Source organism: Nerophis ophidion, linkage group LG12 (genome assembly GCF_033978795.1).
Source record: "Nerophis ophidion isolate RoL-2023_Sa linkage group LG12, RoL_Noph_v1.0, whole genome shotgun sequence".
Lineage (NCBI taxonomy): Eukaryota > Metazoa > Chordata > Actinopteri > Syngnathiformes > Syngnathidae > Nerophis > Nerophis ophidion.
Window position 1 is genome coordinate 11,574,444 of NC_084622.1, and position 15,347 is coordinate 11,589,790.

Here is a 15,347-nt window from a genome sequence, read left to right on the forward strand (position 1 = left end):
CCAAATTTACATTCCTGCGCGCGCTCTGAGGTCCGAGAGACAGTTCCAGCTCGTGGTGCCCAAGACCAGACTTAAGACCAGGGGAGACAGGGCCTTCTCTGTGGTCGGCCCTAAGCTCTGGAACACTCTGCCCTTCCATGTTCAAACTGCTTCCACAGTGGAGTGTTTTAAGTCTCGTCTTAAGACCCACTTTTATTCTTTGGCTTTTAACACTACGTGAGTTGTGTGGTCCTCTGTTCTCTGTTGTCCTCAGTGTTTTTTATACACTTTGATTTCTATTTTACTGTTTTAATTGATTTTACCCTTTAAAATAGTTTTTAATCATATTTGTTTTTATATTGTTTTTATTGGTTTTATATTTATTTTTTATTTTTTTTTTTTATTAAAAAAAAATTGTATTCAGTCATTGGTGGAGCATAGTATATATATATATATATATATAGTTTTTTAAATTTTATTTTATTTTATTATTTTTTTACAATTGTTTTTAACATGGCTGTGCAGCACTTTGGAAACGTTATTGTTGTTTAAATGTGCTATATAAATAAAGTGGATTGGATTGGATTGGATTGGACTCACAATTTTATGGACTGGACTCTCACACTATTATGTTAGATCCACTATGGACTGGACTCTCATGTTAGATCCACTATGGACTGGACTCTCATGTTAGATCCACTATGGACTGGACTCTCACACTATTATGTAGGATCCGGTCCATTGCACCGGTCGCCTAGGAGCGGAGGGTCCCCTCCTTGGATTCTCATTGTCATCCCATTGGGTTGAGTTTTTCCTTGCCCTGATGTGGGATCTGAGCCGAGGATGTGACTTGAGACACTTGCAATTCAGGGCTATTCAAGTAAACATTGATTGTTTGATTGAAAACAATATGAACATGATATCCTCTATATATGAATACAGCATTTAGTAAAAAGAAAGCAAACAATGTGGATGCGCTTATACATAAATAATTCATAATTTATTAGCAGAGAGCACTGAAGTCAACACCACAAACCTCATCTGCATTGTCTCTGTTTTCCCATCGTGTTGACCTCATTTGGAAAAAAAACCAAAACAAAACAAAACAAGAAATAATACACAAATGACGAGACAGGCCATTCCAATGGCCAAAGGTGGCGGGAGATCAACGCACAAAACGACCACCTCTTAACGAACATAATAACCAATCCAAACAAATGGACGTGACATACTGTACTGTAGCTCCCCCAGTTACCCTGAGTTCTTTGTGACACGGAACTGGACTGTTGGCTCCTACCCGGGTTTAAGGCCACCATTGATGCGAGTGTGTGTGTGTGTGTGTGTGTGTACGTGTATGTGTGTGTGTGTGTGTGTGTGTTAAAGGGGACTTCAATCACCTGAGGCTGACTCCCAGGTCATTTTAACTCCACACCAAAGCTTTGGAACCGGACGAGTTCAGCTGCATGTTTTCGTAGCTCTCGCCGTTTCCCTAAAATCAAAGAAAGCCAAATCAGTCAGCAACGCATCAAACTAAAAAACGCGAAATAAAAAAAGGACCGTGGAGGGGGGCGTGGCCCACGCGTCTCCTGCGGGCAGGGCGTGTGCAGGAGCCGGCTGTGAAGCAGCTGACAGGTGAGTGGATCCCCCGGCTGGAACGGGTTATCTAGACACCTGTCTCCTTTTATTAGCAGCGCCCGAGACCATGAGGGGGAGAGCGGGAGAGCGAGAGAGAAAGAGGGAGGCGAGATGCCGAGCGAGAGAAATCCAGAAAAAATGCACAATAAAATAAAAGATTTATTGACTCGGACCCTGAAGTCTGATCCTTCCTATCCCCCAACGAAAACGCGTGGGCCACGCCTCCTCTACAAGAACTCACTTTGGACGCGATGGCTTTGAGTTTGCCGAGCAGCGAGGGTTTGGAGTACACGATCTCGTCCTCCATGTCGCCTTCGTTCTCTCCCTCCATCACGGCACAGCTGTCGGCTCCTGGCATCTCGCACTCCTTGTTGGCGGACATCAGGCGCGAGTACTTATACTCCAACCTGGATGAAGACAGAAAAGTAAATACAAAAAATCTGCGTTCAATTCCCAGAGCCCAAAAAACGTCTGCAGGCTATAGAGCGTTTTCTATTCGGGCTCCAGTACTCTGGAATGCCCTCCCGGTAACAGTTAGAGATGCTACCTCAATAGAAGCATTTAAGTTCCATCTTAAAACTCATTTGTATATTCTGACCTTTAAATAGACCCCCCTTTTAGACAAGTTGATCTGCCGTTTCTTTTCTGCCCCCCTCCCCCTTGTGAAAAGGGGGCACAGGTCCGGTCACCTGTGCATCATTTGGGGACATTTCTGCACTGCTGACCTGTCTCCGCTCGGGAAGGTGTTTTGCTGGCCTCACTAGGGTCTGGACTATCTCACAGTCTCACTGTCATGTTAGATCCACTATGGACTGGACTCTCACCATTATGTTAGATCCACTATGGACTGGACTCTTACTATTAAGTAAGTTGAACTATCTTTTTGCTATTTTCTGACGTGTGCTGGCATGGGTTACTAAGCTTTGTTGTGTTCTTCACTTTTAACATCTTCAAATTAAGGACTTAATGGCTTTCAGTTTTTCTTATGTGCCGCCTAACATTTTTTTTTGGGGTCGTATCAGTACGTGTGACGCCCCTGTCACCACATGCACACCGTGAATGTCTGCTGTAGCCAGATAAGACATTGAAAGCCAGTGCAAGAAGTCCAATGTCCATGTTCTGCCTCCGGAGAGGTTGGAGCTCTCAGGAGTTTGATCCAGCTTCAGGGTGCCATTAGAGGGGTGAAGCTCACCCACTGTGTGTCAAAGCATAAACAAAGGTGGCTCAGTGGAAGAGTGGCTGTGCGCAACCCTGGTTCAATCCCCACCTAGTATCAACCTCGTCACGTCCGTTGTGTCCTGAGCAAGACACTTCACCTTTGCTCCTGATGGGTGCTGGTTAGCGCATAGCATGGCAGCTCCCTCCATCTGTGTTAAAGTTAAAGGCCTACTGAAACCCACTACTACCGACCACGCAGTCTGATAGTTTAAATATCAATGATGAAATATTAACATTGCAACACATGCCAATACGGCCTTTTTAGTTTACTAAATTACAATTTTAAATTTCCCCGGAGTTTCGTCTTCGAAACGTCGTGTAATGATGATATGCACGCAAGACGCCACAGGTTTTTAGGAAGTATGAGCGCTGCGCACACACACAGCTAAATGTCTGCTTTAACGGCATAATTAGACAGTTTTTTGGACGTCTGTGTTGCTGAATCTTTTGCAATTTGTTCAATTAATATTGGAGAAGTCAAAGTAGAAAGATGGAGTTGGGAAGCTTTAGCCTTTAGCCACACAAACACACGGTGATTCCTTGTTTAAAATTCCTGAAGGTGAAACTTTCCTATGGATCAGAGCGCGGTCAAGCCAACATGGATCCTACCGAATGTCAACCAGCAGGTTTCGGTGAGAAATTTGTGGTTAAAAAGTCAGTTCTTACCGGAGATCAGCTGAGCTTGTGCTGTCCATAGCTGCCGTCGACTCCCCTGAGACACTGGCGTCAAGACACCCGTGGAGACACCCTTCCGACTATCAGGTAATAATAAACTCACTAAAACATTAGCAACACAATAGAAAGATAAGGGATTTCCCAGAATTAACCTAGTAAATGTGTCTAAAAACATCGGAATCCGTCCCAATGCAATTGCGTTTTTTTTCTCCACCTTTTTTTTAATGTTTTTTTTTCCTATTCCGTCGCTATCAATATTCTCAAACACAAATCTTTCATCCTCGCTCAAACTAATGGGGAAATTGTCGTTTTCTCGGCCCGAATAGCACTTTTTGTTGGAGGCTCCCATTAAAAACCATGTGAATATGTGAGGAGCCCCCACACGTGTGACGTCATCGGTAGAGACACGGCATTTTGTCTTAGCACCGAAAGTTGCGAACTTTATCGTGGATGTTCTCTACTAAATCCTTTCAGCAAAAATATGACAATATCGTGAAATGATCAAGTATGACACATAGAATGGACCTGCTATCCCCGTTTAAATAAGGAAATCTCATTTTAGTAGGCCTTTAAAGTACCAATGATTGTCACACACACACTAGTGTGTGTGATTGGGTAAATGTGGAAGTAGTGTCAAAGCGCTTTGAGTACCTTGAAGGTACGGCGTGGCGCAGTGGGAGAGTGGCCGTGCGCAACCCGAGCGTCCCTGGTTCAATTCCCACCTAGTACCAACCTCGTCACGTCCGTTGTGTCCTGAGCAAGACACTTCACCCTTGCTCCTGATGGGTGCTGGTTGGCGCCTTGCATGGCAGCTCCCTCCATCAGTGTGTGAATGTGTGTGTGAATGAGTAAATGTGGAAGTAGTGTCAAAGCGCTTTGAGTACCTTGAAGGTAGAAAAGCGCTATACAAGTACAACCCATTTACCATTTATGTTAGATCCACTATGGACTGGACTCTCATTATTATGTTAGATCCACTATAGGCTGGACTCTCACACTAATATGTTAGATCCACTATGGGCTGGACTCTCATTATTATGTTAGATCCACTATGGGCTGGACTCTCATTGTTATGTTAGATCCACTATGGACTGGACTCTCACACTAATATGTTGGATTCACTATGGGCTGGACTCTCATTATTATGTTAGATTCACTATGGACTGGATTCTCACTATTATGCTGGATCCACTATGGACTGGACTCTCACAATATTATGTTAGATCCACTATGGACTGGACTCTCACTATTATGCTAGATGCACTATCGACTGGACTCACACACTATTTGTTAGATCCACTTTAGACTGGACTCTCACACTATTATGCTAGATCCACTATGGACTGGACTCTCACACTATTATGTTAGATCCACTATGGACTGGACTCTCACACTATTATGTTAGATCCACTATGGACTGGACTCATTATTATGTTAGATCCACTATAGACTGGACTCTCACACTAATATGTTAGATCCACTATAAACTGGACTCTCACACCATTATGCTAGATCCACTATGGACTGGACTCTCACTATTATGTTAGATCCACTTTAGACTGGACTCTCACACTATTATGCTGGATCCACTATGGACTGGACTCTCACTATTACGTTAGATCCACTATGGACTGGACTCTCATTATTATGTTAGATCCACTATGGACTGGACTCTCACACCATTATGCTAGATCCACTATGGACTGGACTCTCACTATTATGTTAGCTCCACTATAGACTGGACTTTCATAATATTATGCTAGACCTACTCGACGTCCATTGCACCCTGTCTCCCACATCCGTGGTCCTCTCCAAGGTTTCTCGGTCATTCATATTGACATCGCACTGGGTTGTGAGTTTTTCCTTGCCCTTATGTGGGCTGAACCGAGGATGTTGTTGTTGCTTGTGCAGCCCTTTGAGACACTTGTGATTTAGGGTATATAAATAAGCATTGATTGATTGATTGATACGAAATTGGAAATCTGTGAAGAAGGCGATGGGGGGGGTCAAAGAAGTCAAAAAGACAGTCGCCGCATGAAGTGGCGTGCAGGCGGGAATAAAAAAGGAGGGTAAAGAGAGGGTACCGCTTATTCTTCTTCCAGAAGTAGCAGGTGAGCGTGACGAGGAGCACCGCGGTGAAAGCGCCCAGTCCTGAGCCCAACCGCACCCAGAACTCCATGCCTTCGCACGGCACCGTCTTCTTCTCCGGCAAGCTGGCGCCCGCCATGCACACTTTGGGCTCGGTCCACACGTACAACAGGTCCTGGCCAGGGAGACGAGGTGAAGTAAACAAGCAGTGATGGGCCTGGACATTCACGGCTGGTGAGGAACCTCGGAGTTTGTTTTAATTGAATAGTATATAAAAAATGTTGAAAATTGATTGTAATCCTACAGAAAATACATTTTTAACACAGTTTGTTGACCAAATAATTATTTATTGCTGTATTAGCCTGCCTATCCTGGTTAAAATGCAGACATAATTGATGGACCTAGAACACAAACCTGGTGTCCTCCTTTGCAGGCGCCCTCTATGCGGTGGTAGTCCCTCTCCGTGCACGTGGGACAAGCGCCAGAGCTCTCCCACAGAAAATGAAAGGTGCAGCCGTCGCATGTTCCCGCAGGGCATATACTGTGATGGGCAAACAGCAAATCTTTAGCGCACGTCTCCAAGGCAACCGTCACCTGGCCCATGCAGGAAAGGAAAGACATGGTGCTGTACCTGGGCACGGAGAGTTCTCCTTTAGTGCTTCGTTCTGGATTACAGCGAACGGTCACCACCGTGCTGCGACCTGATTCACATGACGAGGTGGGCTCCAAAGACCTTACAGATCACACAAATAGTTTTAATTCATAGTTTTGGTTAGATCCACCAGGAAGATGAAAAATGTTTTTAAGTACAAAACCCAATACCAGTGAAGTTGTCACTTTATGTAAATAGTAAATAAAAACATACAGTCATTTGCTAATCCTTTTCAACCTTTATTCAATTGAATAGACTGTAAAGACAAGATACTTGACATTGGAACTGAGAAACTTTATTTTTTGCAAATATTAGTTAATTTGGAATGTGATGCCTGCGATATGTTTCAAAAAAGCTGGCACAAGTGGTAAAAACGACTGAGAAAGTTGAGGAATGCTCATCAAACACTTATTTGGAACATACCCCAGGTGAACAGGCTAATTGGGAACAGGGTGTCATGATTGGGTATAAAAGCAGCTTCCATGAAAAGCTCAGTCATTCACAAACAAGGACGGGGTGAGGGTCACCACTTTGTCAACAAATGCCTGAGCAAATCGTCCAACCGTTGAAGAACAACACTTCTTAACTAGCTATTGCAAGAAATATAGAAATTTCACCATCTACGGTCTGTAATATCATCAAAAGTTTCAGAGAATCTGAAGAAGAACCACTGCACGTAAGTGATGATTTTACAGACCTTCCATCCCTCAGGCGGTACTGCATCAAAACACAGCAGTGTGTAAAGGATATCACCACGTGGGGTGAGGAACACTTCAGAAAAACACTGTCAGTAACTAAAGTTTGTCACTACAACTGAAAGTGCAAGTTAAAACTTTACTATGCAAAGCCAAAGCCATTTATCAACAACACCCAGAAACGCTGCCGGCTTCGCTGGGCCCGAGCTCATCTAAGATGGACGGATGCAAAGTGGAAAAGTGTTCTGTGGTCTGACGAGTCCACATTTCAAATTGTTTTTGGAAACTGTGGACTCGTGTCCTACAGACCAAAAAGGAAAAGAACCTTCCAGATTCCTCTCGGTGCAAAGTTGAAAAGCCAGCATCTGTGATTGTATGGGGGTGTATTAGTACTCAAGTCACGGGTAACTTAAACATCTGTGAAGGCCCCATTAATGCTGAAAGGTACATACAGGTTTTGGAGAAACATATGTTGCCATCCAAGCAACGTTATCATGGGCGCCCCTGCTTATTTCAGCAAGACAGTGTGGCTTCATAGTAAAAGAGTGCTGGTACTAAACTCCCCTGCCTGTAGTCCAGACCATATTTACATTGAAAATGTGTGGTGCATTATGAAGCCTAAAATACCACAACTAAGACCCCGGACTGTTTAAACTTATGCTGTACATCAAGCAAGAATTGGAAATAATTCCACCTGAAAAAGTTCAAAAATGTGTCTCCTCAGTTCCCAAACTGAGTGTTGTTAAAAGGAAAGGCCATGTAACACACTGGTAAAAATGCCCCTGTGACAACTTTTTTGCAATGTGTTGCTGCCATTAAATTATAAGTTAATGATTATATGCAAAAATAATATTATTCATAACAAAGCCAGGAACAAAACCAGGATTTGTATCAGGGATGCCTTTGAAAGATGGAGACCATTGAAGGCGGAGAAAATGTTTTCATCCAAAGCCAAACTTGCTAATTTCCTCCTTGATAGGTAAGTCAGGCATTTACCTTTTCTTATTACTTGTAATAAATGGAAACCGGCATTTGGTATGTAAACTATATTGTCAAATACAGTCTATGATCTTGGAGCCTATCTCAGCTGCATTCGGGCAGTAGGCTTGTCCAGTACGCCCTGGACAAGCCACCAAGTAAACAAATATTAAATGCATAAATAATCTTTATCTCAAAAGAAATAAAAAAAGGGTCAAGATGTTCATCATATTTATTGTTTTGTGTGAACACTTAGTAGTAGTTTGAACAGTCTCTTAAAGTGAATCATATTGGTGCTTTGTTTCATTTCTTTGCTTAATCCATTCGATCATTTAATTCCACATACTGACATACTCAAAAGTTTTAAGTGTTGTACGTGCAAACAATGTTTTAAAGTAGATTTTCCTCTAAGGTTATACAGTATTTCTCCTCTTTTGTTGAGAATAATTCTTGGCTCGCAGGTTTGCTTTGTACATCATTTTAGATGTTTGCAAATGCGACAAATTGTTAACTTTCAATATTTTTGATTTAACTGTTTTTATTTCGGTGCCACACCCACAAAATCCGGCGGCAACCATTTCCACATCAACACTGTGTGAAAAAAAATTGTGAACAACAGAAGGAGATAATGCCCGCAGGAACCTACCACATGGCCAGGGACATACACTGTTTGATTTCCTAATATGAAGCTCATTTTTATTTGACATATATTGAAATATCTTGTGTGACATCATGCACAAAAGTGCACTTTGTTTTAAACTATTGTAGTGGCATTCTGTACAAAAAGTGCACTTTAATTTAGTGTTGTTTTGATGTCATCTTAGTGACATCATGCACAAAAGTGCACTCATAGCTTGTTCTAAAATGTCTTTGATAATCTTGCACTTTCTGTTTTGGAAACAACATGAATGATTGTGCCACTGCTTAATAACTGTTTACTAAATACACTTTTAGTAGTGATTTCCCTCCCTGCATGAAAGTTTAAAAGTAGCATATATTAATGCAGTATGAAGAAGAATGTTTAAAGTAGCCACATAGAATCCTCATACTGCTGTGATTATATGCATCAAGTGTTCATTCAAGGATAAGGCAAAATAGAGATATATATGGTATATCGTCACATGGCCTAAAAATATCGAGATATTAAAAAAAGGCCATATCACCAGCCCTAACTCTAACATCAAATCTGCTTAGTGAGAAGAATTATCTTATCAGACAGAAAATAAGCAAATATCAACCTTGGGCAAGACACTTTACCCACCTGCTCCCAGTGCCACCCAGACTGGTTTAAATGCACCGTATTTTTTGGAGTACAAGTCGCTCCGGAGTATAAGTCGCATTGTTTGGGGAAATTTATTTGATAAAATCCAACACCAAGAATAGACATTTGAAAGGCAATTTATAATAAATAAAGAATAGTGAACAACAGGCTGACTAGGTGTACGTTATATGAGGCATAAATAACCAACTGAGAAGGTGCCTGCTATGTTAAAGGCCTACTGAAACATACTACTACCGACCACGCAGTTTGATAGTTTTTATATCAATGATGAAACCTAACATTGCAACACATGCCAATATGGCCGGGTTAGCTTACTAGAGTGCAATTTTAAATTTCGCGCCGAAAAATCCGGCTGAAAACGTCTCGGTATGATGACGCCTGCGCGTGACGTCACGGATTGTAGAGGACATTTTGTGCCAGCATCGTGCCCATCTATTAAGTCGTCTGTTTTCATCGCAAAATTCCACAGTATTCTGGACATCTGTGTTTCTGAATCGTTTGCAATTTGTTCAATGAACAATGGAGACATCAAAGAAGAAATCTGTAGTTGGGAAGCGGTGTATTGCGGCCGGCTTTAGCAACACAAGCACAGCCGGTGTTTCATTGTTTACATTCCCGAAAGAAAGCTTTAACTATGGAACAAAGATGTCAAGCGAACGCGGTTGGATTGAACCACACACACACACACACACACACGTACACACACACACACACACGTACACACACACGTACACACACACAAAGTACAGTATATTATGCAGCGATTATTTTTACCATTCTGTATTCTGAAGGCGATCTATGTCGTGTGCTACTCCAGCATCAATATCAACAGCGTCCTCCTGACCGTCACCGTCAGGTTCAAAGCGTAACGGCTCTCTCTCTTGTTGCGGTTGGGCCTGGCCGAGTGGTCCTGCCACTGCCACGGCGCCTCTCACAGCATCTTCCCTATCTGAATCGCTCCCACTGCCCTGTAGTATTTTTCTTTTCTCTAGTCCTTCACTCTCACATTCTTCATCCATGAATCTTTCCTCCTCGCTCAAATTAATGGGGAAATCGTCGCTTTCTCGTTCCGAATCGCTCTCGATACTGGTGGCCATGATTGTAAACAATGTTCAGATATGAGGAGCTCCACAGCCCGTGACGTCACGCGTATATTGCAAACGTTATCGTCGACGTTCTCTACTAAATCCTTTCAGCAAAAATATGGCAATATCGCAAAATGATCAAGTATGACACAGAAGGGACCTGCTATCCCCGTTTAAATAAGAAAATCGCATTTCAGTAGGCCTTTAACGTAACATATTATGGTAAGAGTCATTCAAATAACTATAACATATAGAACATGCTATACGTTTACCAAACAATCTGTCATTCCTAGTCGATAAATCCCATGAAATCTCATACGTCTAGTCTCTTATGTGAATGAGCTAAATAATATTTGCTATTTTACGGTAATGTGTTATCAATTTCACACATTAGTCACTCCTGAGTATAAGTCGCACCCCCGGCCAAACTATGAAAAAAACAGACTTATAGTCCGAAAAATATGGTAACTTAGATATTGGCTTTCACTATGTAAAAGCGTTTTGAGTCACTAGAGAAAAGCGCTATATAAATATAATTCACTTCACTTCACCCTTATTTGAGATATTTAATCCTACTTAGATTTCAGTTTTTGCAGTGTATGACTCGGCCCAGTTTTGAACTAACAACCTACCTATTGCAGGGCGGACACGTTTACCCACTAGGCCAATGGTTCTCAACCTTTTTTTAAGTGATATACCCCCTGTGAACATTTTTTTTAATTCAAATACCCCCTAATCAGAGCAAGGCATTTGGTTGAAAAAAAAAAGAGATAAAGAAGTAAAATACAGCACAATATCATCAGTTTCAGATTTATTAAATTGTATAACAGTGCAAAATATTGCTCATTTGTAGTGGTCTTTCTTGAACTATTTGGAAAAAAAGATATAAAAATCACTAAAAACTTAACTTAACATCAATATTTATGGAACATGTCCACAAAAAATCTAGCTGTCATCACTGAATATTGCATTGTTGCATTACTTTCCACACTTTATGAATTTACATTCATATTTCGTTAAAGTATTATTCAATAAATATATTCATAAAGGATTTCTGAATTGTTGCTATTTTTAGAATATTTAAAACGTACCCCTTGGCATACCTTCAAGTACCCCCAGGGGTACGCGTACCCTCATTTGAGAACCACTGCACTAAGCCACTATAAAATAATAAAAAAAGAAAAAATTGCTATTGTGAATTGTGAATTATATTTATATAGCGCTTTTCTCTAGTGACTCAAAGCGCTTTACATAGTGAAACCCAATATCTAAGTTACATTTAAACCAGTGTGGGTGGCACTGGGAGCAGGTGGGTAAAGTGTCTTGCCCAAGGACACAACGGCAGTGACTAGGATGGTGGAAGTGAGAATCGAACCTGCAACCCCCAAGTTGCTGGCACGGCCACTCTACCAACCGAGCTATACCGCCTATTGAGAAAGTTTAGGTCTAGAAAGAGAAAAGAGTTTACCGAAAGAAGAAGTTGACATCTGGGACTTTCTTGGAGGTCCGGGGGTACAGCTCAGGTCTTGCCCGAATACTTTCATGAGTGTTTTCAACCGTTGCGCCTGCGGGTGTTAAATGCATGGTTAAAATTTACCGCTGCATGGCAACACAGCGGTGCCGCTCACCCAGAAAGGTGTCGGCCAGGTTAATGGACTGTGAGGTGAGCGCCGCGTTGAAGCCCCTCCCACTGGCCGGGATGACGGTTGATTGACAGATGAAGGTCTTGACGGTGTTGGCTCCTTCGCTCTGAGCGTCACTGATGGATAGGTCGCTCACGTTGTCTTTGCATAAGGCCAACCGATCCTTGAAGGAGAGGTGCATTAAGATTTATACGGTGGAGAAAAAAGGCGGGCTGCACGTTTTCCTCCTCACCGGTCCTCCGCACAGGCTGATGTTGAATTGGTGGAAGTACTTGGTTCCTTTGGAGGTGAAGCTCGGCCCATTCATCAGCGTCCCCACTGAGCCCAGGGAGTTGAAGTCAAAGGTCAGAGTGAGGTTGCCGTCGGTGTGCGTGAAGTGACAGTCGCTGTAACACAAACGGTGGTCCTGGAAAAGAAATACAGGAATTAGAGTTGTCCCGATACCATTTTGGTACCGGTACCAAAATGTATTTCGATACATTTCTAAATAAAGGGTACCACAAAAAAATGTAATTATTGTCTTTATTTGAACAAGCAAAAATCTTAGAGTACATTAAACATATGTTTATTATTGCAATTTACCGAAGTTTTCGGACTATAAGTCGCAGTTTTTTTCATAGTTTGGCCGGGGGGTGCGACTTATGTGTGAAATTATTAAAGGCCTACTGAAATGAGATTTTCTTATTTAAACGGGGATAGCAGGTCCATTCTATGTGTCATACTTGATCATTTCGCGATATTACCATATTTTTGCTGAAAGGATTTAGAAGAGAACATCGACGATAAAGTTCGCAACTTTTGGTTGCTAATAAAAAAGCCTTGCCTGTACCGGAAGTAGCAGACGATGACGTCACCGGTGTGAGGGCTCCTCACATCCTCACATTGTTTATAATGTGAGCTTCCAGCATCAAGAGCTATTCGTAGCGAGAAAGCGACAATTTCCCCAATAATTTGAGCGAGGATGAAAGATTTGTGAATGAGGATATTGATAGTGAAGGACTAGAAAAAAAAAATTAATAAAGTAAAAAAAAAAAAAAAGGCGATTGCGTTGGGAGCGATTCAGATGTTTTTAGACACATTTACTAGGCTAATTCTGGGAAATCCCTTATCTTTCTATTGTGTTGCTAGTGTTTTAGTGAGTTAAATAATACCTGATAGTCGGAGGGGTGTGTCCACGGGTGTGTTGACGCCAGTCTCTGAGGGAAGTCACGGCAGCTGATCTCCGGTAAGAGGCGACTTTTTACCACAATTTTCTCACCGAAACCTGCCGGTTGACAAGTGGTCGGGAACCATGTTCGCTTGACCGCTCTGATCCATAGTAAAGCTTCACCTCCGGGAATTTTAGACAAGGAAACACTGTGTGTTTGTGTGGCTAAAGACTAAAGTTTCCCACCTCCATCTTTCTACTTTGACTTCTCCATTATTAATTGAACATATTGCAAAAGATTCAGCAACACAGATGTCCAAAAAACTCTAAATGCGCGATGAAAAGAGACGACTTTTAGCCGCAAGTGGTGCTGGCTAATATGTCCCCTCCAACCAATAACATCACAAACGCGTCATCATTCCGCGACTTTTTCAACAGGAAACTCCGCGGGAAATGTAAAATTGTAATTTAGTAAACTAAACCGGCCGTATTGGCATGTGTTGCAATATTAATATTTCATCATTGATATATAAACTATCAGACTGCGTGGTCGGTAGTAGTGGGTTTCAGTAGGCCTTTAACACATTACCGTAAAATTCGCGGAAGAGACGAAGAAAATGTCAGCAATCGTCACACACGTGTCAACCAATAAGAATTCAGCGGGGGAGGGTCATTGCAGAAGTACATTGTGGGTCATGGAATGCTAACTGCTATATGCTACTACCATAGCTATTAAAATGGATCATTTCAACGTTGGCGGTAATTTATAAAAACTGAGAAGGGATGAACAAAAATGGCACCGAAAAGGAAATCATGTACCGCAGATTATAAGATGGACGTAGTGAAATATGCAGCAGAAAACGACAAGAGGAAGCGGCGCATACCTTTGGAGTTGGCAGAGTTGTTTAGAAGCGACATCGAGGAAGAAGATTTCATGGGATTTATGGATTAGGAGTGACAGATTGTTTGGTAAATTTATAGCATGTTCTATATGTTATAGTTATTTGAATGACTCTTACCATAATATGTTAGGTTAACATACCAAGCACCTTCTCAGTTGGTTATTTATGCCTCATATAAGGTACACTTATTCAGCCTGTTTTTGACTATTCTTTATTTATTTTAAATTGCCTTTCAAATGTCTATTCTTGGTGTGGGATTTTATCAAATACATTTCCCCCAAAAATGCGACTTATACTCCAGTGCAATGTATATATGTTTTTTCCTTCTTTATTATGCATTTTCGGCCGGTGCGACGTATACTCCGAAAAATACGGTAGTCCTTAAATAAAGCCACCATAGGGAGGCTTTCACAGTGTCGTTACGTCATAGGATGTTGATGACGAATGCAAACTGACCTTGCTGCTCTGGCTGCTTGGTCCACAAGGCTTGCAGGCTTGGGGGCCCGGCTTGTCCTGAGAGACGAGGTAGGTGTCCGGGGGACACTCCGTACACTGGCTGCTGCGCGGGTCTATGTAGTGACCCGCCGGACACGGCACACAGGCGGAGCTGGACGGCTGGGTGCTGACGGCGCAGGCCCGACACTCGGAGGACACCCCGTCCACCGCGTTGCTGACGGTGATGGAGTAGATGCGCGCTACATCGTTGACGTAGCGACGACCCTGGGGAACACAGAACTCTTCGTATCAGGCCCCATTCTCCCAGGTGCTTCAAGTGCAACTCTGCTTTTTGGGAAATTATTTAAAATCTTATGTAAGACAAATGTCTTTTTTTCTCATGCATTCTAATTTGTAATACATGTCAAGCACGAGGTGGCTAACAATGAAGCTAAAGTTGCCTTGTTGGGTCTGCTTCTGTCTCTGGCCATGCTCCCTCCACCCCAGCAGACGATGGCGTGGAACACCGCAGAGGCCACCACAGTGTATATGTTTATTTTACTTTTTATTCATAGCTGTATGTAGAAGTGTCTGGTTGTATCTGCTGCTTTAATGTCTTTAATGTCCTCTGTGTTCTTTGATGTTTGATGTTTCCCTCTTACACACATGGAAGAGGGATGTGTACTATGGCTATGAGTTGTTGTTGGGTTTTTTTTTTTTCCCTTGGCCTCAGTCTGCACCCCCACTCCAGGGCCTAGGCTAAGACCGATTTTTTAATTTTATTTTAATCTTCTATTTTTAGCTGCGGGCATTACACTACATGCTCTTCTCACTATTTCTTGTCTCTCCTTCTCACAGAGACATAAAACAAGCGCACCTTGTTACATGCGTCACATACTGTCGTGGAGCAGAGTGGTAGAGACATGGGTAAAG

General features: G+C 42.3%; 1 protein-coding gene across 3 annotated transcripts in view; it reads right to left on the reverse strand.

Annotated features, from left to right (window-relative positions):
• Window positions 1-952: 952 nt before the first annotated feature.
• elapor2a (endosome-lysosome associated apoptosis and autophagy regulator family member 2a) overlaps window positions 953-15,347 on the reverse strand; it is a 55,197-nt gene continuing 40,802 nt past the window's right edge. For all 3 annotated transcript variants that reach the window (XM_061916799.1, XM_061916800.1, XM_061916801.1), the window contains 9 exons: window positions 14,436-14,699; window positions 12,163-12,336; window positions 11,916-12,093; window positions 11,756-11,852; window positions 6,227-6,328; window positions 6,010-6,136; window positions 5,592-5,770; window positions 1,856-2,021; window positions 953-1,468 (listed from right to left, as the gene is read on the reverse strand). In XM_061916799.1, coding sequence (XP_061772783.1) covers window positions 1,400-1,468; window positions 1,856-2,021; window positions 5,592-5,770; window positions 6,010-6,136; window positions 6,227-6,328; window positions 11,756-11,852; window positions 11,916-12,093; window positions 12,163-12,336; window positions 14,436-14,699 — 1,356 coding nt within the window. In that variant the 3' untranslated portion in view covers window positions 953-1,399. The remainder of the gene's footprint in view (window positions 1,469-1,855; window positions 2,022-5,591; window positions 5,771-6,009; window positions 6,137-6,226; window positions 6,329-11,755; window positions 11,853-11,915; window positions 12,094-12,162; window positions 12,337-14,435; window positions 14,700-15,347) is intronic.